The 27461-nt window shown below is 34.4% G+C and overlaps 1 protein-coding gene across 1 annotated transcript in view; it reads right to left on the bottom strand.

Annotated features, from left to right (window-relative positions):
- Window positions 1–542: 542 nt before the first annotated feature.
- The window catches only part of DHX36 (DEAH-box helicase 36), a 50490-nt gene continuing 23571 nt past the window's right edge, over window positions 543–27461 (bottom strand). Inside the window, exons 10-25 of the mRNA XM_029214380.1 lie at window positions 25187–25327; window positions 24806–24908; window positions 24339–24426; window positions 21511–21566; window positions 19958–20022; window positions 19092–19235; window positions 16732–16849; window positions 15632–15730; window positions 10887–11060; window positions 10652–10738; window positions 9626–9709; window positions 7362–7461; window positions 7179–7269; window positions 4405–4525; window positions 3587–3739; window positions 543–3186 (exon numbers count right to left, since the gene is read on the bottom strand). Coding sequence (XP_029070213.1) covers window positions 3001–3186; window positions 3587–3739; window positions 4405–4525; window positions 7179–7269; window positions 7362–7461; window positions 9626–9709; window positions 10652–10738; window positions 10887–11060; window positions 15632–15730; window positions 16732–16849; window positions 19092–19235; window positions 19958–20022; window positions 21511–21566; window positions 24339–24426; window positions 24806–24908; window positions 25187–25327 — 1810 coding nt within the window. The 3' untranslated portion in view covers window positions 543–3000. The remainder of the gene's footprint in view (window positions 3187–3586; window positions 3740–4404; window positions 4526–7178; window positions 7270–7361; window positions 7462–9625; window positions 9710–10651; window positions 10739–10886; window positions 11061–15631; window positions 15731–16731; window positions 16850–19091; window positions 19236–19957; window positions 20023–21510; window positions 21567–24338; window positions 24427–24805; window positions 24909–25186; window positions 25328–27461) is intronic.

Below are 27461 nucleotides of genomic sequence, written 5' to 3'. Positions count from 1 at the left end.
TCTTAGGTGACAGGAATGTTCTATATCAAGATTGTGGTGACAGCAATTACATGACTTTATACATTTGACAAAATTCACAGAATTATACTTGGGTAACTTTATTATATATAAAATAATACCTTAAACCTTATTAAAAAAGAGTTTGTAACAGCGGTAACATTTTTTTTATATGTTGCACTTCCAGATACTCTATAATGAATATGTACTTTAAAAATCAGAATAAAAATGCCATGTAAAAACAATTAGCATATTATAAATATATTACACTACATGATCACAGTTACTTAAAAATATACACAGACTCAGAGCTAAAAGAGGGGAAGGAAAATTACCATTTACTTTGGGTAACAGAGTACGAAAATAAATTCTTCCTATAGCTCTTCTATGATTTCTAACTTGTAGGGTGGACCTTGTTTTGAAAATGAAGAAGTGAAAATCACTTGCAATATTGGTATAAATGTATCTAGAGCTTTTGCCCAAGTTAATGAATTAGGAAGGTGTCGCATGGACTCACTTTTCGAAGACACTTCGTAAAGATTATCCAGTGGTTTATTTCTTGTTTTGTTTTTCTGTAAGTTTCTCTTTCAGGGTCATTTTTTTTAAGAGTTATCCTTGGTATCACTCAGAATAGTGAGGCAAATAGTTTTCTTCGTAATTTAGTATCTTATTCTTTAAAACTACCAAATAGCAGATAGTTCTGAGACCTGGAATACATTTTTCACTAAGTAACACCCTATTCTGTAAACAAAAGAAAAACATAAATAGCACCTTCAGGCAAAATTTCCATCTTGACTGGCTATAGAAAAGACATAAATTGGAGGTGATAATAACAACTCTGATCTCTCTGAATAGCTCATCTGTTAAACAGTTCTGCAGAAACATTTTCCCCATTTATGGAGATTAAATATTTGTCTATGAACATGCAGCCAATTAACTAGTAATCTGTTTTTACAGATTTTTAAAATGCTTTCTGCCAAGACCGTTTTGGCCAACTGACTGAATTTAAAACTGGATAGTAAAAGTAAGCCAAAAAAAAAAAAAGCACAAACATAAAAACAAACGTTCTTACAGAATAGGACCTAATGATCACCTTCAGTTTAGGGGCAAAACTAATATGCCACAAAATGGCCCAGTATAAGAATTCAGTGAGAGGCAGATCGCTTTTGGGATACTAGCCAAGAGAGTGGACTTAGAACACACAAATACATTCAAAACCCTAGAAGGCAATGATAGGTTGACATACATTCCCAGAAATGGAAGCAGTACCTGAACCAGTGCTGTTAAGATCACCATAGAATTATCAATCAATCCCAGTCATCATATGATACTCCTTTCCTTTGGCTTCTTTGGAAGGCACAATAAAATCTGTAGTTTTTAGGGTGTAGCAGGATGTTCTTCCTATGTCTATTTTTTTCCAATATTTCCAGTACTACAACTTTTCTCAGACATAGGGTCAGACTGTTAGATCACAAAATAAGTGATAGAAGCATCAGCAAACAATACTCAACAACGGATAGTATGTGTTTCAGTTAATACCCTTCTGCCAAGTTATACAAAAGACCCTACTAAAAGTGGCTAGAACAAAGAAGGGTTTATTACATCAGAATAAGTCCATGTGCAGGGCAGATGCAAAGTCTGGATAATTCAACAGCTCACTAGCGTTACCAAGGACTCTGGTGATTTCCACCTGCCCGCTGAGCCAACCTTGTGATCCTAAGAGGGTTGCAGCAGTTCCAAGTGCCAGAGTCAGACAAAACAATGTCCAAAGGAGGAACACAGAATTTCCTTCTTTAAGTCTATTAGTGAGGAAAATCTTCTCAGATGCCCCCTTGCAGATCTCTTCTCAGCTGCCATTAGCCAGGACAGGCTCACATATTCATGCCTCATCAGTTACTTATAAGGAGAAAAAGACCATGCATGATTGGCTTAGAACAATCCAATCCACCCTTGGGGAAGAGGGTCCAACATCCCTGGGAACAAGGCTGCACAGAGGAGGGGACACATGAACAAGCAACCAGGAAGGGAGGGACAAAATGGTTGTTGGATAGCAACCAACAGTATTTGTCAAAATCTGACAGGGCTGAAAACATACAGTACATGTCACACTAGCTTCCACTGGCTGAGAGGGTAAAATAGCACTCAGAGCATGGGGAAGAAAAGTCTAACATAATGGATTGTTTAAAAAAATGTTTCAAATAATAACTATAACTAAGTACACAATACATGCCAGACACTAGTCTATGCACTTTACATATGAAAACATATTTAATCCTCATAATTGTTACCTGTATTTTACAGATAAGGAAAAGGAAACAGAGAGAAGCCAAGTAATTTGCCTAAGATACGTGGTAAGTGATGGAGCTAAAATTTGAACTTAGATAGGCTCTAGACCCATGCTCTCAATTGCTACATTACACTGCACAGGGTGATGTAAAAGTGGTACAAATATATTCTAAGATAAAAAACCATCAGATAAACCAAGGGATAGGTGGAGATGCAGAAAGCAACCCAAAAAGCTAGCTGAGATTTACACACTGTACATTTTATTAAATACTGGGCTTTATTACAACAAATTAATTTACTTCTGATAGAAGTTTCATTAGAAGAAATGTGGATGTGTTCAAATTCTTATTTGATACTGCTTTTTGGCTAACCATTCTATTTTTACTGATTCTATACTCAGTCATTATGGGCAGAGAGATTAATCTTTCATAACAGAACAAAGGAATTTCTCAAGTGGTACAACATTCAAAATATATGAGAAATACTCTCAAAATGTGGACATGACCACTACAGAGTAACTTTTTTATGGTATATTTATAATAGCTACAGATGACACTGTTAACTCATGCACATTAAGTCTTTATTTACTACCTACTGAAGGTTTCTACCTTACACATGAAAATTATTCATGTCCTGGGGTTTGACATCTACTCAAAAGTTAAACCATGATGGAAAATGGCTATCAAACTGGCTTTTCAGGGCACCACAGAAAAGCCGTCAGCTGTAATATCCATCCTGAAATCGTGGTGGCAAGTTCCTAGGAGTTGCTTTTTCCTGTGTTTTGAGCAAGTCTATAATAGCTGAGAGTACTGCACAGTCTCTGGATTTAGTGTCCTTCCAGTCTACAGGATGGGGACTTTCAATCTTCTCTTGCAGAAGGATATCTAGTTCCTTTCGTAATTCCTGAAGTTGGAAAAATTATACATGTTCAACAAAGGCAGATGTACTATCAAACAACATAATAAATAAAAGTGACTTCAGCTGGTACAAGAAATTTAATAAGCTATTATACAAAAAGACTGAAATATCTAATGAGCAACTAACTAAAGTGTGGTTATGAGTAGCCAACTTAAGTAAAAAAATTCAAACTTTTATCACACTGAGCCATTTAGAATGGTTGGTATGTAACTATCTCAAAAAACAATTCAGAAAAACTATGAATCAATTTCTCAGCACAATTTCCTCTGTTGAAATAAAGCAAGAAATATTTAACACAACATGTATAACACTTGGAAGAACAAAACCACAAGACCACATACTAACTTGTATGCAGAATCAAAGACAATCATGTAAAGTCAGTCACCTTAACAAGATGGGCAATTCTTGCTGGAGACTGAAAGATAATCCATTCATCTACAGCAATAGTTTCCTGATCATTATCCTTCTGAATGGAAATATCACCTCCAAAGAACAAGAGACAGTATGGAGAAACTTCTGTGCAGTCATACAAGTATATCTATAATGAGAATTAAGGCAAATGAATACATTAAGGAGTCTGGAAGGATTACTGTCACATTAACTCAATAATATCACTAGTATCAATCTATTAGTGCTTTCCTTCTAAAACAGGTATTATCCTTTTAGTGTAATTACAGAGACTAAATTTGAAGAAATACCATTTAAACAAGCCATTCTTACTTCAGAGAACAAAGGAGTTTTATATTTTTGTTTCAATTCAATCAATAGCACTGTTCTGTAAACAAAATATTGCCTAAGTGATAAAACCAAAACACTAATGTAGCTGAAGTTCTTTTTATTTATATATTAACAGAATTCCCACTTAATATTCTGACCAATACTTGTATATTGACAGGCCAACAAAATTCTCTGAAAAGTGTACTCTTATATACCATAAGATGCCAGTATGTCTTGAAAGCAGGCTCTGAAAGAAAATTATGCAAATCAAATAACCATCCCAATTAATTAAAATACAAAGATACATCATGACAGATCTGCACATTAAAAGTATAGGTTATCTGCTTAAAGAAGGTATAAGTCATGTCATAAAAAAAATTTTTTTAAAGAAAATAAATTTTGTTTATAATTATGAAAACCTATACAATTTAAAAAATACAACAAGACTGTTATTCAGACCCATGGTTATTTTATGTATTCACTTACACTACTTGTTCTCATCTTCAGGTGATAGATAAGCCAGTTGTAATGAAACTCTGTTTGCTCCACATTAACGGATTTGGGATGAATAGCAACTAGTCCATCAGTTTTTGTGTAAACTTTCACCCTTTAAAAAAGTTAAAATGTAGTTTAAAAACAAAACAAAACAAAACTCTGGAGGATTCCAAACTAATCCCAGAATCAAAACAAACTCCACAGATGAGTTCAATTTATTTCTGCAATATAAATTTCCAAATTTTTGTTTTAATAAGACATGGAAAAATAATTGGCTAAATAAGAGTACTCTAAATCATACAACAAATCCTTTTCTTATAGGTATAATTACTCAACATATTAGAAAGATGACAAAATATTCCCTAATTATGTTAGTATATATACTATACCAGTAAAGTACAAAAAATGAAATACCTGATATAATTCTAAGTGAATCAGACCAAGAGAATAGTCTGTACATTTTACTGTAAATCATGCTACTGATAAACAGCCGTCAATTTACAGAATAACTCTGTGAAATGATCTAAAATTTAAAATGAAGAATTTTGTTTAAAAGGGAGTTAGCTAAAACTGGTTTTTAAAAACCTATTCTAAAATATGTTTTAAATGGTCTCACATTCACTGAACTCCCCCCACCCTTCAAAACAGGAATACTTGGAATAAATGTACACAGCTCTAGTTCAATCTCTCCATTTTTACGGGTCCTTCCTTTGATAGTCACAAAAATTTCACCTCAATTTGTAGGAGTCTTTAATTAATATTATTCAACAGGGAGATGTCTGATAGTTTATATAGTCAGTGGTAATTACAGAATAAAGCTGATAATCCATTAATCCTTCCTCTTTGTTTTTAAAAGTATCTTTTTCATGGTTCTAGGAATCCATAATACGTCTACCAAAATCTGAATCACAGTCATGAGCCATTATTCAGAATAAAATGAGCAACTGCTTTTCCTCACCGCACAGTCAATTTAACCAATGCCATCCTGCAACCCTACATCACCAGAACAGCAGGGTTTGGCAAACTTTTTCTATACAGGACCAGAGAGAAAATATTTTATGCTTTGCGGACCTTCTGTCACAACTACTCAACTCTGCTAGTGCAGGTGGAAAGCAGGCACAAACAACATGTGAACAAACAGGCACAGCTGTGTTCCAACAAAAACTTAAACTCTTAGCCAGTATGCCAAAATGTGCTGACTAGACCAAAACAAAGCATAAACCCAAAGAGAACTACCTTTCTTTCATAAAGCCTTCCCAGGATGGCAGAGGGATATATAAAATGTTTGTATTTCAAGGAGTCTCTCCGTTAAGCTACCTGTAAGTTTAGGGATAGATATGAAGAAGAATTTGACAAAGTACTGATGTCAAAAAAGTACTCAGATCACTTAAAATGTGGATAATCCAACTACAGTGATTAAAATTCATGTTACCCATAATCTTCCACGTGAGAATAGGGTTTCTCAACATCAGCATTCTTGACATATTGAATTTTCTGTTGTGGGGGACTGTCTTGTGCATTATGGAATGCCTAATAGCATCCCTGACCTCTATGTACTAGATGCTAGTAGTACATACTCCTCCACTTATAACAACCACAGATGTCTGCAGACATTGTCAAATGTCCCCAGGGAGGCAAAATCACCCAGGTTGAGAACCACTACACTGCTGCACTCTAGGCTATCTTTGAGGTCTATATTTTTTCATGTTTACAGAACATCCAACTTTTTCATCTAACATCAGCTCAAATATTTTATGTCAATATACAGTGATGTTTTATACGCCTAACAGAAATGCCATATAATATGGTCTTATAAAACCATAATTTCCCCACTGCTACTAGACATCTATGTTGTTTATAATATACCTGTCAAAAAACATTTGGAATTACTTCCTTAGAAAATATTAAATTCAAATATTCACTTATGAATCCACGGGGCCAGTGACTATTTTAATGACTGCTGATACATAATTCTAATCTAAATTGTCTTCCAAAAGGGTGGCACCAATTCACATACCACTAGCCATTTGTGACTTCCAGTTTCTCTTTTTTCCTCACTGGAATGAATTCTTTTACTGGGCAAAAATATGCCTTATTTGTTGTCTCCAATTACAACTAAGGCTGACTCTATTTGTACATACATTTAAAGTTATACTTTATTTCTCAAAATAGTAAAATCACCACAATTTTATTCAAAGAGCTCAAGTAGAAAATTACTTGTTTTAAAAGAGAGGAAAAGGGCTTCCCTGGTGGTGCAGTGGTTGAGAGTCCGCCTGCTGATGCAGGGGACACAGGTTCGTGCCCCGGTCTGGGAAGATCCCACATGCCGTGGAGCAGCTGGGCCCGTGAGCCATGGCCGCTGAGCCTGCGCGTCCAGAGCCTGTGCTCCGCAGCGGGAGGGGCCGCAGCGGTGAGAGGCCCGCGTACCGCCAAAAAAAAAAAAAAAAAAGAGGAAAAAAATCCTGAAACAAAATTTACTCTAAACAAGGTATAGCTGGCTTACTGTTCTCATATTTACATTGATATTATATTTCACTAACATTCTTTGTGAAAAATGGGTGATGAAGCAGCAGACTCCAGGGATGTGCTATGAGGGAAAGTGATGCCCATGGTAAACAGACTGCCTTCTCTTCAATGACCAAAAGTAACAAGAATATGGCCCTATTATGAGTAAGAACAAATGTACAATATAAGCCCTGTTGCAGTAGAGGATTTCGAAAGTTTGAGAGAACTACAAATAATTCATAATAATCTTCAATGCTTACATTTTTCTTTTTTTACCCAAATTTAGTCGGATTTTAGCAACTTTGGGATATAAACCAGCACAGATGACAGCTTTAATTATCTTCTCATTATCTATTGGGGGTGGGAAGGTAGAGAAAAAAAAGTAAAATACGGATACAACTGACAACAGCAGCAAGTTATTTACACTGTACTTTCTGCTTTACCTGAATTTATATTAGATTTTGGATCTTTAGGATTTCTACTGCTTACAAATCCAGCTCCAAGAAGATGCTCAGCAAACTGCCCTTTCATGTTATGCAGCATCTAGGGAGCAATGGTAACAAACAGAACTAGAATACCTTTCACACAAATTGATAGGGGTTATAAAGCATGTACTCATAAATAAATTTAGCTTTGAGCTTTCCCTGCTTTATGAAACACTTTTGCAAAAATGTGATGTTTTGGAGCAGGGTTGGTAAACTACAAAATTTATAAAAACCTGTTTTTGTCAATAAAGTTTTACTGGAACAAAACAACACCCATTCATCAACACACTATCTTTGGTTGCTTTTGCATTATAATGGCAGAGGTGAGCAGTTGCAACAGAAACCATATGGATTGTAAGCCAAAAATATTTATTGTCCAATCTTAAGGCTTGCCTGCTGTAGGGAATAACAACCGACGTTTAAGGATTACTTCAGTTTACAAAAAGGCTCATAATTTTCAAAATTGCTCTCTACCCCATATTTTGAAAAAACAAAACAAAACAGGAAAGCATAGAGAAAATAACCAACATCCATATATGTACTACTGAAAATTAACTACTGTTACATCCTGGCACAAAAGCTTAAGGCCTGTTTCTTGTGTTTATTTATAGGAAAAATCACTCTTTGGGTAAAAATGATACGTGACTCATTACAAAAAGCATTCAAGTAGTATAGCAAAGTACAAAAGAAGACTACCCTAATCTCAATACTGTCAGAAATACCATTAACTAGGTAAATATTGCAGACACTTACTATGCATTTATACGGACAGAAGAATTAGACAAAAATGCTATCCTAACAACGGGATAACGTAAATATAGAAGCTGTTTTTACAAAAGCATTCAAATTAATTTTAGTTCAATTTAAGGAAGTTAAAAAGAAATGAAACTGAACTAGATGAACCTTACATTCTTATAATCATAAGAGATATTTAATAAAGGATCCTTGTGAGCTTAAAGTAAGAGATTATGAGACATAAAATTGTCACATTTAAGTATATATCCCTTTTATGAATTATGTGACTTTAGTTTCCCCACCTACATTCTCTTATAACTGACTCTCTAGGTCATCTCCTGGTTTCTATCACCATTATTTTATATTGTTCAGGATAATAACCTTTATTCTGTATCCATAATTCCCAATACTGTTTTGCATTTTTCCATATTTAATTTCAGTATCTACCACCAGCTGACTTAGCATGTACTCTCCATTCCTGAATTCTTTCTGATTCACTTCTTAATAGGCAGCATTTCACTGTCAGTAAATATTTCAAGATCAACTCATGGGTGTAGTATTTCAAGTGCTTTCTTGAATGCCTGTCATTTTTCTTTATACTTGAATTAGTATCTTGACTGGATATAATATTTTCAAAAAACACTTGGTTGGATTCAACCATCTTTTTTCATACTGTACTTCACTTCATTTTTTCCACTTAAGGGAAATGTTCTTACAATATATCTCTAAATACATATTCAATTACTCTTAAATTTTCAATGTAGAGACACCTATTACTTTTTTTACCATTGGCTGTAGTATCTTTCAGAGTTATTACCCTTCTTTTCATTCTGTTAATGTTTGGGCACTTTTGATTAAATATTCTAGATTCTGGATTCTTTTACTCCCGTAGATTTGTTAAATCTATGCCACAAAGATGGAGTGTACATGTAATGCGGGAAGGTGAGGATATTTCTACTCCCACTGGCTTGAGATCACTTCTCCAGTTCAGTGCAGAGTCTGAAGTCTGATGTGCATCTGCCCTGTTAATTGTTCACTTTCTTCTATTTCACAAATGCCTCCTGTCCAGTGTTTTCTCACTACACTAAGTCAGTTGAAGATAAAAATACCTACCCAAAAGTTAAAGATACTCGCTCTGAGATTTTAAAACAGATTTTAGGAGTATTAGTGAAAATTTTCAGGATGAATCATCAAAATGGTGCAGGAACAGTAATCGAGCCTCTCTGTATTTTCCTGCTAAACTCTGGGCTCATTTTTTTTCTTAGCCATTAGTTTTTTGTTTATTATGCTATACACCTTTTTTGTTTTGTTGCAGTTGATTTAATAAAGATTCCTTTTATGATTCTGTATAATGATTCAACTTCATAAGACAAACTCACACAAAAGTTAAGCAAAAACTTAACTTTTTGCTATAGATTTGACTACACAAAATACATATAAGTCCCTAACCTAACATATGAGAAGCACTTCAAAACATTCACCATTACCTGCAGTGTGTTTGAAGACAGAAAATATTCCCAGCAATAGTCTTTTTCATATCTGAAACCACGTTGTCTAGCTTCTTCCCAGCCCTATGAAGAAAAAGTATTGATACTGTTCCCCAAAGCAAAGACTGCTTACCAGTTTGTCTTTATTTTGGTAATAATTTTACTTTCTACTGATATTTCATTTTCTTGTAAAAAATTCAAAGAATTTCCAAATTAACAAACTAAAAAAACATAAACTCCCCATGATCCTAGTTGTTAAGAGATAACCAAAACTGAATTTGCAGACCTTTCTTTACACAAAAAAGAGCAAGTTATATAGTAACATACTGTGCATTTTACATAAAATAGCATCATTCTGTACATGATTGTATTAGTCAAAATGAGCACTCTGTTGAACAAATTTCAATGCTATTATATATTTTCAACTTCAAAAATATATTGTTTTACTTTGCTTTAAGCTAGAGAAGGAGGGAAGATGGGAAAAAAGAAAATACTGAATGAGCTCAAAAGGAAAAAAATACAAACTTTCCCATAATAGGTAGTACAAAACTGAAACTAGAACTACAGTAAAAAGATGCTGTCTCTATACACCAAATTACATTTAAATGTTGCAAAGATGGATGATAAATGTTTATCCTCAGATAAGCTTGTCTATAAGAGAAAAAGTCTCTTTATCCTGAGTAGTGTACATGACTATCATGCTCTATCAAAAATGTTAAATCTGAATACATGCATAGTTTATTAATGAACAAAAAGGGATCTTCTGTCATAAATGTCAGTAAGACAAAGATACAAAAGAATAATAGCAAATAAAATTTTAAAATAAATTGTTCACTTGTTCTATTGTTATCAAAACACAAAAATAGACTTTTTTCCAAAAGGGTAAATGTAATGAGTTATCACAAAATTGAAAAATGATGTACAATTTTTTTCCAAATGTTCACCTAATTTTAGGCATTCTCACTTAGCAGTTTATTCCTGATAACTATAATACAGATTTTAAACATTTAAATATATTCCTTTTACCTCAAATGCATTCACAACTGTCAGGTGATCACTTTTAGTATCCTTTGCCAATTCCTTTCTTCTTGCATCTGCGACCTTTTCTTTTCCCTTAAAACAGATGAAGGCAACTTAAATTGCTCTGATAGTATATAACAGAGAATGGCATTCTAATAAAAAGCCAATGAAAAATCTATCTAAGAAAACAACTACCCTGTGTATCTAAAAATACCTGGGCTTTTACTTGTATCTTTCTTACCAGTGGAATCACAAAGGGATCTCTGAAGCTAAGACTAGCAGCAATGGTGAGCACCGGGTCGAGGCAACAGAACAGAGCTCCAAAAAGAATCATTTTTCCAATGTGTGGCTCAACTGGTAATCGTGCTAAGTGGACTCCAAGAGGTGTCAATTCTTCTTGTTTATCCAAAGCGTTCTGTAAAGTAAGAGTTTATGTTTAAAACACATTGTAAGCACCACATTTTAGTTTGCTTAAGAAAAAATAATAGGCCACTCTTAAGTCCAAATGCCCTAATATTGTTCAGCTTTAGTTCTCTTCATCAAAACATAAGTTTGCGACATAAGTTTTGAGGTCAGCAAAGGTTAGAAACTTACTTAAACAGAAACAACTTGGCTTTACTATAAATGGTGGAAGAGAAATGAGAGAAATAACACACCAGTAAGTCTTCAAATAAAATCACCCAGTAAAGTACAAGAGTTGTAGAAGAAATGAGACACTATTACATATTTGGAATATAGAATGCATAGCCCCTAGATTCTAGTACTTTAGGAGACATGAGACAGGAGAGCAAGAGATAAAATATTTATCTAGAACCCCCCACAACGGGGTGACTTCTGCTCCGATTACCTAGGTAATTTGATCCAATCATCCTACTGAGCACAGATGGAAAAGCTGCTTGAAGACTGAGGAGTTACAAAAGAATTACAAAAATCACAAGTCCAGGATTAGGGGAGGGACAGAAGTCCAAGGAAGTGAACCCAACATTGGGGCATCTTTTCCCAGAAGAAGCAACATAAATCCTCTCTGGAAGAAATTACCATCACCCCAAGCTCCAAGTTTTTATCTACAAAGACCTCTGTAAATACAATGTCTAGTACACATTCAAAATAACAAGATTTGAACAACAACAAAAATAATAAAAAATATAACTCAATTGCCCCCCCCCACTGGCAACCAACCACTAGTTTGTTATAGGGGTGGGAGAGTGGGAGGTACAAACTATTGGGTGTAGAACAGACTACGAGGATGTACTGTACAACATGGGGAATATAGCCAATATTTTGTAATAACTGTAAATGGAGTGTAACCTTTAAAAACTGTATAAAAATGTAAAAATTTAAATTAAAAAACAGAACAAAAATAACTCAAATGTCTCATTAGACAAAGATCTCTACTAAACATTTATGGAGGAAATAACCTCAATCTTATAAAAACTCTTTCAGAGAATAGGAAAAGAACAAAACAAAACCTCTCCACTTGTTTTCTGAACCTAGCATAATCTTGGTACCAACTTGACAAGGGACATCTGGAGAAAGGGAAACTAAATAATCTTACGCATGAGAAACTCAAAATAATGGCATACTGAATCTCAGCAAGATAGGTTTGTTTCTGGAATGAAAGTTGGTTTAACAATTGAAAAATCAATGTAATTCAATATATTACAAATTTAACATAAAAAAACAGCATAATTGTATAATCTCATTAGAGGCAGAAAAGGTATTTGATAAAATCCATTATCCATGCATGATAAAAATCTCTTAGTAAATTAAGAATAGAAACTTCCTTAATTTGATAGTTTCCACCAAAAATCTTCAAAAAACATGCTCAACGAATTTTTGACAGGTTTTCCTTTGAGAATAAGAACATAAGAGTGCACACTATCATAACACTTCTGCTCAACATTGTACTAAGGATCCTGGATGACAGCTGGAAAGGAATAAATAAAATTGCAATTATTTATAGATGTGACTGTGTGCTCAAAAATCTACATATAGTTATCAGAGTAAGTGGGTTTCATAGCATTGATGAATGCAAGGTCAACATTCAAAACCAATTTGATTTGTGTATATCAGACTCACAAGAAAATGAAAAATTTTGAAGTTTGAATATAATCCAGAAATACTACAAACCAGATATAAATCTTTTAAAAAGTTCTATAATACACAGAAAACGCTGAAACACCAAGAGATTAAATAACTAAATCAATGGGACAGATCATGTTCTTGTTTGGTAAGACTCAATATTATAATTAAGGCAGTGTGACACCAGCTCAAGATAGAAATATACACCAATAGAATAAAGGAGAGCCTACAAACAGACAAATATCCATAGACACCTGATCTATGACTATGGCTGCAGAACAAAGAGGAAAAGGATGAACTTTTCTATAAATGGTTTCGGTCAACTGCTCTACATATCTAAAAACTTTGATTATTACCTCACCTACACACACACACACACACACACACACACACAAATCCATTGCAGATGGATTATATAGCTAAGTGTGAAAAAGAAAACAAAGTTAAAACAATATATCGTCATGACTCCAGGGTAGAGAAAAACTTACTAAAGGACAAAAAGCAGTAACAATAAAGAAAAAGACTGATACATTTGACCACATTAAAATTAGGAATTTCAGTTTATCAAACCACTATTAAAAAGTGAAAAGGTAAAAATACAGACATGTGCAATACACAGCTGACAAAAGGCTCAGATCAAGAGTACACAAAAAGTATATAATGACCTCCTACAATGTAATAGAAAAACAGGCATCAATAATTTATAAATGAGACTATCCAAATGGGCAATAAGCATAAAAAGCTGCCTACAAATTCAACAGCAGTCATGGTAATGCAAACTAAAGCCACAAAACTACTACATACCTATCAACATGCTTAGAATAAAAGACTACAGGTTGGTGATGCTATAGAGCTGAGAATGTTCACCTACCACTGACACTGGTAGGAGTGTAAGTAGTTTGACAACTTTGGGAAATGGTGGGCATTACCTACCAAAGTTAATCATACACATACGTTATGACTCAGTGAATTCACTCAAGTGTACACCCATGAGAAATACTTAAACACGTGCACCAAGAAACAATAAATATTGAATAACAGTCATACCAGCACTATATGTAACTGCCTCAAATTGGAAATAACAAAAATGCCTTTCAGTAGTCATATAATAAAATATGGTAAAGAAATGAAAATGAATGAACTATAGCTGAAAGCAATAATGCACATGAATCTCACAATGTTTCAGTGAAAGAATCCAGAACCCCATTCCCCCTTGCAAAAAAAAAAAAAAAAAAAAACACATCCTGTGTGAGTTCATGTAAAGTTCGCAAAAGGCCAAGTTAAACCGAGCTCTGTAAAGATGTATACTGGTATGGTAAAACCATCAAGAAAAACAAGCAAGAGATTACCATTAAAGTCATGATAGAGGTTATTTTTGAGCCTGAGAGTAGAATAATTGGGCGAGGGTAGGAAGTTGGTTTTTAGGATACTGGAAATGTTCTTAACTTCTTGACATGAATAAAAATAAGAGTGCTCACTTTGTGATAAACCATTAAGCTGGACATTTTTGTTTTACTCTTTTACCCTGGATGGGCATGCCGTATTGCACAATAAGAAGTTTTTTTCAAAATGTAGGCTTTAGACCCTACTGTTGGCAAGGATTTTCCAAGCCTTTTCACAATTTCGTTGCCTACAAATGGCTAAGTAAAGACTGGTTCTTAAATTCAGTTGGGAGAGGAAGTCATCCCACTCTGGCTTCAGACTCCAGCCGCCCTCTGGTTGTCTGTCTCTACCACAAATAATACGTTGATTCTCTGATCACCCCGTAGCCCTCTACTGCTGTTCTATTCGATAAAAGTCTGGAGGGGAAGAGAGGTCAGGAGTAAAACCACACTGCTCCCTAAAATACCAGTAACCTCACTAAATCTAATCCAAATTCCAACAAAGATGGTCAGATAAGTTACAATGCTTTTCATTTAAACAACTTAATACTCACATTAAGAGCTTATTTTTACATGGACCAAATCTCAAATTTATCTACATGGATGGGCACAAATAAAATTGAAATACGTAAAATACATCTTCAGCATCCTCTGGCCCAGTACTAACCAACAGAACTTGCAGCATTGACAGAAATGTCTATTTCTGCACTGATTATGTGGTAGCCACTAGCCATATGTGCCTACTGAACATCTAAAATGTGCAAGTGTGACCAAGATATTGAATTTGTAATTTAATTCAAAATTTAAATTTAAACAGTCACCTGTGGCTAGTGGCTACTGTGTTGGGATGCACAGCTCTATTCTTTCTCTCCACTTTGGGTATTAACTCACCCACTAATTCTCTCCAGTCCTGTGCCGCTTCTCAACATGGTCTCATGAAGGGATGGCTACCAACTAAGTGGTCACTTGACTAAGACACTGAAAATAGTTCCTCAAAACACTGACTTCATAAAAGAATCTAAGGAAAAAAGCTGTAAGAATAAAATGATAGGTAGGGGGATAGGATATTTTGGAGAAAAGCCACCTGCTAGTATTCCTTCAAAAATAGAAGAGCTGCCTTTATAAAATGTTCATACTGTTATTAAGTTACCTGGGATTTGACAAAAGCTCTAAAAACATTATGGTAATCAGAAAGAGTAGAATAAAGCAACCAAATTCATTTCTGGAATACAAATGAAGAGGACCAGTAATTGAAAGATTTCAAAATTTTATGTAATTTGAAATCAGGCCTATAATGAAAAAACTTGTGTGGAAAGAGCCCAGTATAAGAAAACTCAAAAAGGTATCATTTTATAACTTTCTAATTTATATTTCATATTCCAAGCTGAATAGCCAAAAAGTGAATCAATCTGGCACTGCACATTCATTGGCCTACCTTGCCATAATGAAAGTAAATTTTATAATTAGCTGGCTTACTTACTTTAACACTCTAAGTTAGAATTTTTTTAAAAATCAAACTTACCAGTTCCATCAGGTGTTTTATGGAAAGTAACACTGCTTCATTTGATGGTGGATCCATTAGCCTACTCAGAAAGTAAGCAATTCCACCTAGCCTTAAAATCTGGGGAGAGACAAATATAATTAAACATATATCATATATTGACATAACAGTTTAATCCTGCCTGTGTCACTGACTCAAAATAAAGCATCAAACCTATACACGATTTTCAAGTTAGTTATTTTACCAGAATAAGTAAAAATTATATTTGTGATTTTATAAAAAACATGTTTAAAGGCCAACATACTACTTTCTAACACCCACCAACTCTATTAATGAGAAAAGTAGCTGGTTAAAATCTCAACAAACAAGTTGATTACCAATTACCTACAAAATAAGGCAGCTAATTTTATCAAAATACATTAAGATGCTGAAAAAATGGTAAGTAGTCTATAATGAGGGATCTTAAGACATAACAACAGTAGCTAACAATTACTGGACACTTACTATGTGCCAGGCACTGTTCTAAGAATTTTATATGAAGTTAATTTAAATAACTTGCCCAATATAACAGAACCAGCTTGCCACAGGATGATTTGGGATTCAAACCCAGGTAGTCTGGCTCCAGAGCAGTATGTAATTTAAAACTGTTTAGTCAATATCTGATCAAAACTTTAAAAAATATAATTTACAGTTGACCTTTTTTGAACTGCATGGGTCCACTTACACACAGATTTTTTTTCAATAAATATAGTACTTGCATTTTTATTTTACAGATTTTTAAATTAACTAAGCGTGGGGAAAGGTTTGTGTTCAATCAGAGGTCACAATATGTAGGATCAAAAGAACTAGGGTTTAAGTCCTGATTCTACCCAAACTGTTTCAACTAACCACCCTTGGGTGAGTCATTTATCAATTCCTTTGTTTTTGAGGCAGAAAAGGCGGCAAGTGGATTTTCAGCAAACCTAATCCCCACGCTCTTCAAGGATCAACCGTACTGACACAAAGAGAAAAACAAATGCAGGTAAAAATTCTTTCTGGCAGATTAGTATACTACTTTCCTCTATAAAAGATGCTGAAAACTAGAACCCTATTTACTTTCTTAACTCTCCCAGCTAATTTACCTTTATTTGTAAACAAAGTTCTTCCAAAGGCGTTCTCAAAATTTCTGGCAGTTGATAGTCATCTAGAAGGCTTGCTCTAAGACCATTATACAGATGATAGCAATGACCAGGTTGAACTCTTTAAAAAAAAAAAAGGAGCGGGGGGTGTATTATCAGTGACTTTTTAGAACTCCAGAGAAAAGGCTAGGCAGGGGAAGTAGTCAATATTTCTTTCAAGCCACACCGTAACTAATTTACTTACTATTTCATTTTTATTAATCACATATTCCTTCTCCCCACCTGTTTTGAATAAGCTTAAATCCATTAACCCTAAGTCCTAGTTCTAAAAGATACAGGATTGCCTCCCCCTACCAATAATTTGGTTCCCTGTTTCTATCTTACAGATTCCAGACTTCCATTCACAATAACAGCAGTATACGTAGGTTAATCTCTTTGGGCCTTGTGAGCAAGGTATTATGTTAACCTGTCTATATTATTTTAAAAGCTTTTAGGTATGTGCTATTTATTGAGTTCTCAGAGGCATGTTGGAAACGGTTATTGTTTGCACCTAGTGACCTTAATGATACTATTCTTTGTACAATGTTAAGGACAGATATGAAGAGGTTAATGAATTCATTCATCTTCAAGCAGAATAAAATATTTCTGTAGGCGCTTGCTGTTAAAGGAGGGGGAGGCCCTTTCCTATAGGAATAAATTAATTCTAAAAATCTTAGCTATTTCTGTCATGAGTCTACAAAGACCCATTATCTAGTATATTACATGTCTGCAGAAACTAAAAGTAAGAGGGTCTCCACTGAGGACCACGTAGTTAATATAGTTTGCTCTGGCCTTCAACATAATTATCAATCTAATTAGCTTTGCTAAAGGAATTTATATCTAGAGAGCCCACAAGGGACTATTTTCCATTTGAATTAAACACTGTGTGTGTATATATACATATATACGTATAACCGAAATCAGTTTGCTGTACACCAGAAAATAACACACCACTGTAAACCAACTATACTTCAATTAGGAAAAAATCCCACTGTAATTCCACAGTTAACCTTCACCAGGATAATGGTGATGAAGAATTAGATAAAATGTAATACTTCATTTACTCTATTTCCATAATTGTTCTCATGGATCAAATCTAAGGCCTAGTGTGCCTAGTGTGTTTACTATTCATTTATAAAAGTGTGCCAAAACCCATTCACCACAGTGAATACTTTTTGAATCAGTATCCAGTAATGACAGGTCTGCATGGGAAAACTCTAATCCTGCTAGGTCCCCAATCAAGGTATGCCCTGGTTAACTGATTAGAAGGTACACTTCGTGAATTAAGCTGTGACTATGCTCAACAGCACCAAATGCATAATCTAATAAACTACCTGGAAGTCAAGTTATACTGGGATAATCAGCAAAGATCATAGCAAGTGAGTCAGAGCTTTAAAGATATAGTACAAACTTAAAGGACTGATAAAATGGTCTGTAAAATTTTTTTTCAACTCTCCTTTCCTTACTTAAGGCAGTATTTGAAGATTAATAGGAATCTTTTTATTCTACGTGTAAGAGGCAAAATAAAAACTCTCTTCTAAAACTCCAGACGTGATTCTACTACTCATATGAGTAAGAGTGTAAAAATACTGTGAAGTATGCCTTACAATAAATAATAAGTGCAATTATTTGTGTTAAAGGCAAATCTTTTCTCCTACCATTAAAACAGAGATATTTCTATTTCTTCTGTTATCACCACATCAGTGGGGAAAAGGTATTTTCCCTGTGCTTTCATTGGTAACTGATAGTGAAAACCCAGCACAGCTGTGAAGTATACTCATGAGTAGCCCAGACTGTGGAGCCAGACTGCCTGGCTTCAAATCCTGGCTCTGCTACTTACAAAACTGTGTGACTTTGGATAGATGACTTAATTTCTTTGTACCTTAATTTCTTTACCCTTAAAATAGAGATAATAACCTACACTTCATAGCACTGTGGTAAGGATTAAGCAAGTTAATGCATATAAAGTATCTATGAGATGATCTGACATTCAAATATTATTAATAGCTATCATTATTAGTAATATATGCTTTTTAAAAAGAAACACAATTATAAGTAATATAGCTAATAACATAAAGATATTAATTTTAATTAAGCAGACTGAGGAATGAGAGGTAGAAATATCATAAAATAGAAAACTTGGTAGGATAGTTTTTCCAAAGCAACTATGATTAAAACAACTTTCCCATTTAAAAACGTGCTGCAGTTAGTTTTTAAAAATATGAAAGGTAACTGTCCTAAATAAATATTTTTAAATGCCACCAACACATTTTGCTACACAAAATTTTTTTTTTTTAAGGCTTCATTCAAAGGTCCCATCTTACCTTCCAGCTCGACCTTTCCTTTGTTTAGCATTAGCTTTACTAACCCACTCAGCAGACATTGTACTGATGTTGTTCTGTGTGTCAAAGTGTGTCTCCTTTATTTTTCCTCCATCTATTACATAAACTACATCATCTATGGTAATGCTATTTAGAAAATAAATATATAAAAAATGTTAAAAACACATGAAAAATACATTAACCGATAACAGGCCTACAAACAGGGATTTTAAAGCATTTTTTATTAAATCAATTTGATTTTTAGCAGTTCTGGATTTTCACCACTCCTCCCAGTTACCAACATAAGGGGAATCAAGCACCAAATACAGGCAGCATCAGCAGCTTCAGTGGCAGCACATAGGGCCAATCTTACAGATCATGTGCTAAATTCTTATTTGCCTACAGCCGAACTTCACAACTTGCCTGAGGACTTTTGTACCTAGCTTTATGAGCCCTCCAGTTCCATGATTTAATATCAGTTTCCACAGAACAATCTGTTCCAGCGACCATACTGGTATAATAGTACCTCCAAGGAAATACAATATATTTTAAATGCTGTATATAACTAATTACCAAACTACCAAACAATTCTACTCCCAACCAGAAAAACTGACCTCAGTCCCCATGCTTCTTTAGGAAAGCGTTAAAACAACCACTTAACAGGCTATTTCTAAAGAGGCTAGAACATTAGTATACGCTGAAAAAAACCCCACGAAACCTATGTTCACTACCATAACTAAATTAAAATAGCTTTACTTTTAAGAAATTACAAAGTATTTTGTAGAAGAAAAAGATTAAAGTATGTTAATAATTTATGGGGCTCAAAACTAACGTAATCATCAGTAGTTGGTAATTAAAACAATTTTTACCTAGTCTCTGCAATGTTGGTAGCAATTACTATTTTCCGAACACCAGGAGGGGTTCTTTTAAATACCTGTAAGAATAAATACATCAAAATCCCAAAAGTAAACTAATTTCTGATACATCATTCTTGCAAATAGAGGAATTACTTCAGGTACTGTTCATTTTTAGCAATTCTGTGTTCACTGACATATGCATCTAATATTTATAGATATATTTATACAGTATACATCATCTTCAATACCAGAGAATTCTTTTGGTAAACCAAACTGAATCTCCCACAGATGTCAGAACCTTACCACAAACAAGATTTCAAATGAAATGTGATAATTTAAATATAATTTGAATTTATAGATATTTAAGTAGTATATAAATTACTAATAATATTTAAATATAATTTAAAATTTGTTTTTTAACAAATGCTGGAGAGTATAAACGTCTTATTGTACAGTCAAACTTTTAAGGAAGAGGGACAGAAGTTTAAAGAATTACGAATTACCCAAGAGTATAAAGGTAAGATCACCAACCAACCAGGCAGATGCCCAATCATCAGAATGAATGTCAGCTGGCTGTGCCACCGTATACTAGCTTTTTGACTGGATTTTTTAAAAAAATCCCCTTCACATAGCGAATCCTACAATGTCATGATGGCAAGTACCACCTTGGGTGAAAAGCAAAAAAATGCAAAAAAAAAAAAAAAAAATGCATAAAACTTATCCCCTCGTTTATAAAAATGATAATCAATAAAGAAAATGTTGTTTGCCAGTCTAGTCACATATTCTCTAAGAAAGGAATAAATAATTTATGGTGAGGGTGTCAGAGATGGCAGTACCTCCACACTGGATACAATTTTGTCCAATCTTTGGAATCAAAAGTTCTCTTTCTTTCCTCTTCTCTTCCCTCAGGTATGCACTCTATATCTAATCCAGCTGGCTGAGCCTTACTCAGGACTAGGGTACCAGCAGAAAGGATATTAAAAAGCTCTCAATAAAAAATGTCATGATATTTTCTTACAAAGAGTGGAAAAATGGATCCATCTCATTCTACCAGGAACTGCAAACAATAGAAAATCACCTTGCCTTTGAGAAAGCAGTCTTCATTCTAACTAGAGAAATCCCTGCATCTGACACAGCCAAAACATCCAAAACCATAATAATACATTATTGAAATCTCATGCCTGCAAATGTACTAATTCTGTTAAATCAAAATTTCAAATATCAAGCTGTACATGTCAAATATTAATTTCTAGGTTGAGTTATTTTTATTGGTATTCACATACCTTTTTCTTTTATTCAGGAAACCCAAACAAGTTCTTGGTAAAACCAATCTTTAAACGTTTCCCTAATGCTGACAAAACTAATTTGATTTGTGGATTAGCCTCTCTTATTCAACTTCTTGTGCAATCATTCCCTAAAGACTTATTTGCAAAGGTTCTCAAAGAAGTATTTTTTTATATGGATTACTATTTGAAAATGTGCATTAAAAAATAAAAGAAAATAAAACCTACAATAAGCAGTCCTTAAAGCCTGCTGCAGTTTGAAAGATAAATTTAACAACATACCTGTGTCTGGTTAACTGTAGGCATCAGTGAATGTAAGGGTATAATAAGAAACCTGTCTGAAAATTAAAAAGAAAATTAAACTTTAAGACAAATACTTGCAGAAAAGCTCCATCAAAAAAATATGGAACAGGGACTTCCCTGGTGGCGCAGTGGTTAAGAATCCGCCTGCCAATGCAGGGGACATGGGTTTGAGCCCTGGTCTGGGAAGATCCCACATGCCGTGGAGCAACTAAGCCCATGCACCGCAACTACTGAGCCTGCGCTCTAGAGCCTGTGAGCCACAACTACTGAAGCCTGCGCACCTAGAGCCTGTGCTCTGCAACAAGAGAAGCCACCGCAACGAGAAGCCCGCATACCGCAAGGAAGAGTAGCCCCTGCTCTCCGCAACTAGAGAAAGCCCACGCGCAACACGAAGACCCAACGCAGCGAATAAATAAATTTATTAAAATATATATATATATGGGGAACAATGAATTCAGATGCTAAGCCACCTGATAATCAGACCAACTTTATTCTTTTTATGTTCTTGTTAATATTTTTTTAATTCTAAATTCCTAAAGAATGCTTAAAAAAGTTGGAAGCTCTCTTTTCAAATTATACTAAAAAAATCATTAACTCCATTCCCACCACTAACTGAAGACCAAAGGTTTTGCTTAATATGGATGAATATGTTTGTAGGCTTTGGGTAATCCTCCTTTAATCATACAAAGAATATTTAATTTTTTAAAGCAAATTACTTACTAAATTTCCATGTCCTACTTAAAAATAATTGAATAGCACTGGTTAAATGTAATACATTCCAAAAGTGACCCATATTAAAAAAAAATTGTTAGGAATATAAGAAGTTTTAACTTTCAAAATGAAGTTGCTCAAGCCCATTCATGATTATTAGCCAATAAACAGAAAGTCTGATGTAATACGGTAATGGGAAGGAGAGAATGTTAAGGAAGCAAGGGTAAATTTCAGTTAGATATAGTTACCAAAGTGCAACCTGACTTACATCTCCAGCAAGAGTGCCCAAATGACCCCTAGATAGCTGTATTTCCCCCAGATAAAGAACTGTTGTTATTCAAAGAAGACATGGTGCTCCCCCATAGACTCTCTATGACCCCTCTGAACTTAAAAAGCAGTAAAATGCTGTCAAACAATTGTTATTGCTAAAAAAGAATGCTCTTAATTACTTGTCTCTGTGACACGATATGAAATACATCAACTCTAAATACTTAACTCGAATTGAACCAAGCCTTCAGATATAACTTCCAGTTTGCAAGGGAACAGAGGTAAGAGAGGATCAAATGAAATGATACCATAAAGATTCAGACAGTTCCAGAATGTTGCAGACCTAGTCTTTTCCACTATGGGTAAAGTAAGGAGAGGATGGGAGTGATGTTCTAGAACTACAGTAAACAATCTATCAGTTTGACTTTTTCTATAGTCTGAGCAAGCTAGCTGTGAAAGACACTTTAGGGGAAAAAAACGGGAAAATCTGATTATAGACGATTATCAGATGATGTTAAAGATTAGGTATGTTAAATTTTTGAAAGATTTCCTTTAAAAGAAATTAAGCTGGTGGTGGGAGTATAAATGAATACCTCCATCCTTGAGAATAATTCAATTAGAAAGTTAATCAAGTCAATTATAATAATGTATGTTACACCCTTTCCCCACTCCCCCCAAAATGATCTTCCCTGCATTCTTCTAGAAAAATATATACACACCCATACTTTTTAAAACGAAAAGTAGATCATACAATAGTGTTTATGATGGGGGAAGGAGAGGCCAAAATTGGAAGGTTCAGCCAAAAAAGTCCAATTGTTTAAAAAAATAATTCGGTTGTTTAGTTCAACCACGGCTATACTTTTTCTATAGAGAAAGATTATCAATGACAAGGAGAAGAGAAAGCAGTATTTCATTAGAGAGGACTCATGGTGATCAGATAAAAATATTTTTCTGGCTAGAGAATAATTCTAATTATAAATAATTTTAAATTATTAATAAATTTTAAATTATTAATAATTACAAATAATTTTAATTATAGAGAATCCTTGAGGACATTACCATGATGGGATTTAACAAAGAATAAAAAATATTTTAGCCAATAAAATTAGATGAAAATATTTTTTAGTGTTCTGTAAAAATAAAATGTATCAAAAGCACTTCAACAGAGTAAGGTTAGGAAGTATATTCAGAACTATAAAATACTAAATAGAATTTGCTTTGCTAAAGTTAATGACGACTCCTGAAAAAGCTTTAACTGAATTTCATAGGAGAAAAATGTTCCCATGCATTTCTCTAAGATGTAAGAGGTTATATCTCTAAAAACATGCTGTTAAACAATCAGAATCACCTAAGGACTTTTTTTTTTTTTAATTCAGATGTTCAGGTCACATTCTAATATTTTGGGATGTGGGTATCTGCATTTTAAAGAAGTGCCATGGGTGACTCTGCTGTATAGGCAGCTGAGAAATAGTGGACTAACGGATAAATTCAAACTTCTTTTCTGCCCAACTAAATGCAGAAGTGAGTGAAAAACAAAAACTTCAAAGCCAACATCTTAACTTTATGAACTCAATTTTATTAGGCAAATTTAGGAAGAGAGGAAAAATAGTCTCACCATAACACTAAATAAGGAACTTCACTACATACCTACCATCTTCATCTCTGACGTAGAACTTCCAAGAAAAAAAAAAAAAGAAAAAAGTAAGATGCAACTTTTGAAAAAACCAACCTGGATTAAGACCACCAAGCTCAAATGAAAGAAAATAACCAGGCTACATATGATTCAAGTACCACTCTTGGAATTACAATAAAATGCATTTCTATAATACCTGATTTAAACATCACTTGTGACATCAAGAGATCATGTAAAGTGCTGATATTGTCCCAACCTGGTAGAAAGACCAATATTGCACCATCCTATATGGAGGAGAAAGAACCATTACAAAGGATCACATAACAAAATACACTAAGTACAATTCTGTGCACAATTAAGTCTTCATTAAAATTATACTAGCTCAAGATAACTTTAGTTACCAATTATAACTAAAGAACATAAGTTCACTTTTTAAAAATAGGATTTATAATCCAGACATTTCACTTGTTTAGTCTTTTCTTCAAACAGGTCAAATGCCTAAATCTTTGGTATTATGAAATTCCTATTTCTGGTGTCAAAAGCCATTTCTTCCATAGGTTATTATTTTTTTTATAGCATTTAAGAAAAATTTTTTTCATGGCCTTGATACAAAAATAAAATTGAAATTATATTTCAATTTTGAAACTTAAAAACAAAACTAACCTCTTCTTCCAAAACAATGTATCGAATAAGGGCAGCAATCAAATTCAGATCAACTTTATCATCATCCATCATTCCTATAACATCTATAGTGCTTGGAGAATACCTATCAAAGTCAAATAGAAAGCCATGAAATACTTGATAGTTTCCTGAAGTTTAACTTGCTATAAAATCTTATAATTAACTCAATCTGCAAATGGGAAAACATAATAAATAGGAAAGAATTACTGGGATTATGATAGTGTTTACAAGTCAAATCAGTACAGTATTCAGCTAGAATGAGACTTGCAATGCTATCCTTAAATGCGTACGAAATCAAGACAATTCTGCTTTTTGTTTTAGTCATTTAGCCACCGTGTTCACTTTCAAACAAAACAGACTTACCTTTTGCGCAATTCCCTTACATAACCTGGCCAGCGTTCTTTATAGATTGCTTCTTTTTCTTCTTTTTCTTGTCTATTTACATGCCCTTGCATGAAACCCCTCTTAAACTGGGATCTGTGTTCTTTTTGTTCTGGAACATATCTAAAATAAAAACATTCTTAAATAGCTTCACTTTTTTGAAACTCTGATTTTAGCTAATATTCAATATCTCTATTTTACATTTAGGATTTTAAAAAGAAACTTTAAAGAACATCTTCACTATCCTTTCTAGTGAATGCTAGTTAAACATAAATTTACTGCCAAGTATTAACATATAAAATGACATTTTAGATAAAAATCATTCTTCTCTATCAAAGTATATAAACTTCTAGATCATCTTCAGCAATAAAAATTTAAAAATAACTAGAGTAACTTCCATCTTTAAGTTTGAATTTGCTTTTAAATCAAAAGTTAACATTAATGTAAGTCTAAAATAAGTTAATGATTGCCTAGAAGACTCAGATTTTGAATATAGGAGGTTTCCAAACCTGAGTGCACATAAGAATCCCCTGGGGAGTTTGTAAAACAGACTCCTAAATCCTATATTGTGATTTGGATTCAGTAGGTCTGGCTGGGGTCTGCTAATCCAGGAATTTTAATTAGTGCCCCAGGAGATTCAGACAGTGTAGAGGTCTACAGACCCATGCTTGAGAACTACTTAGTTCTGCTCAGTCTCACAGACACAGTAACAGCAGAGCGAGAATCAGCATTCCAATCTCTTACGTGTCAGTCCAGTGCTATGCTTTGATCCCACCATGCTGCAGTGACTGCTAAAAACAGAGGGCACATCTGCCCAAGAATGTCACCTACCATAAGTGGGTTCTCAGAGGCATGGGAGTAGAGAGGGACAAAGAAAAATGAACCTACACTTTAACCCCAAAGCCCCTCAGAGTTCACCTGGAGGAGAGCATCTAGATGGAATGGGGGATTTGGAGCATGGGCTTCGTGAGTCAGACAGAATGGGACTGATGTCCTTGCTCTGCCATTGACTAGCTGTGTGACCTTGGGCAAGGTATAAACCTCGGGTCTTTAGTTTCCTTATTTGAGAGACTAATACTCTTTTAACAGTATTGTATGAGAATTAAAAAAAAAAAAAGTGATAAAGCACAGTGCCTGACACATAGCAGACACCCCAAAAGTATTAATCAATCCCCTTCCCTATTCAGTACCTGTGACCCAGGATTCCCCTAAGTCTTCGATACATATAGAGGCACCAACGTGAGGTAGGACAACCTGAGACAGAGATTAGTCTAATCAGCAGGATGGACCCACAGTTGGCTCCCTTCCCAGCAATTCCAAAAACCGAGGTAACCTTTAACCCCCCTCCCCAAGAACCCAATCACAACCCTCTGTAACACCTCACCTACTTTCTTCCCTACTTCCCTGTAGTGCAGCTCTTCTTCTGGGAAAGGAACAGCTGGGGGCCTCTGCTGAAAACTTCTATCCAATGACCACCCTACTTCACCTCCCCTCTTAGGCTGGCTAAAGAATGACAAGTGCACAGATACCATCCTTTTGCTTCAAGAGACTCCCCTTCGCTACCATTCCTTGTACATTCCCTGCCTTATGGGGACCTTAAGAAAGCAATCCATCTTTATGTAATTTTAGATTACTGATCCCTGGAACTTTGTTTTTATTGTCAAGCTGTTGCCTATTATCATCTTAGAAAACAACTGGTAAATGTGCTATGGTAGGAAATGGGACACATGGTAGAAAGTGGAATTGAGGGAGAGCATAAAAATGTATAAGCATTGATGATAAAACCAGAGCATGGAAAACCAACATACACTTTCACTTTTATATGTTCCTCCCTGACATACACACCTCCCTCTTTGCTACACTGATTTCACTACTTTCCTGACTTATCCAGCCTATCCCTGCTTTATAAACTCATTTCCAATATACTCTCACTTCCCCAGAACAGGTCAATCACACCTTAGAGTAATAGCTTGTATGTCTCCCTATCTAGATATAAGTTCTGAGGGTGTGTAATGAGTCTTTCATTTGTTTTATGCTCAGATCTTAGTGCACAGTGCAAGCCATAAAGTTTAAAAAATATCTGTTAAATAAAGTCCACTCAAAAGCTGACTTTTCTCCATGTGAAATATGCAGCAGGATCTTTGTTCTCACCTTCCCACTATCACTTCCTAATTTTCTCCTTTAACAAGTAAGCTGTGGAATCTTGAAAAAAAAATCTCAGCACAAATGTTTCTACATCTGTCCATATATTTTTCAG

This window comes from Monodon monoceros, unplaced genomic scaffold (assembly GCF_005190385.1).
Source record: "Monodon monoceros isolate NGI ecotype Baffin Bay Population unplaced genomic scaffold, NGI_Narwhal_1 Super_Scaffold_11, whole genome shotgun sequence".
Lineage (NCBI taxonomy): Eukaryota > Metazoa > Chordata > Mammalia > Artiodactyla > Monodontidae > Monodon > Monodon monoceros.
The sequence above is the reverse complement of the archived record's forward strand: the minus strand, read 5'-3'. Positions and strand labels throughout refer to the sequence as shown.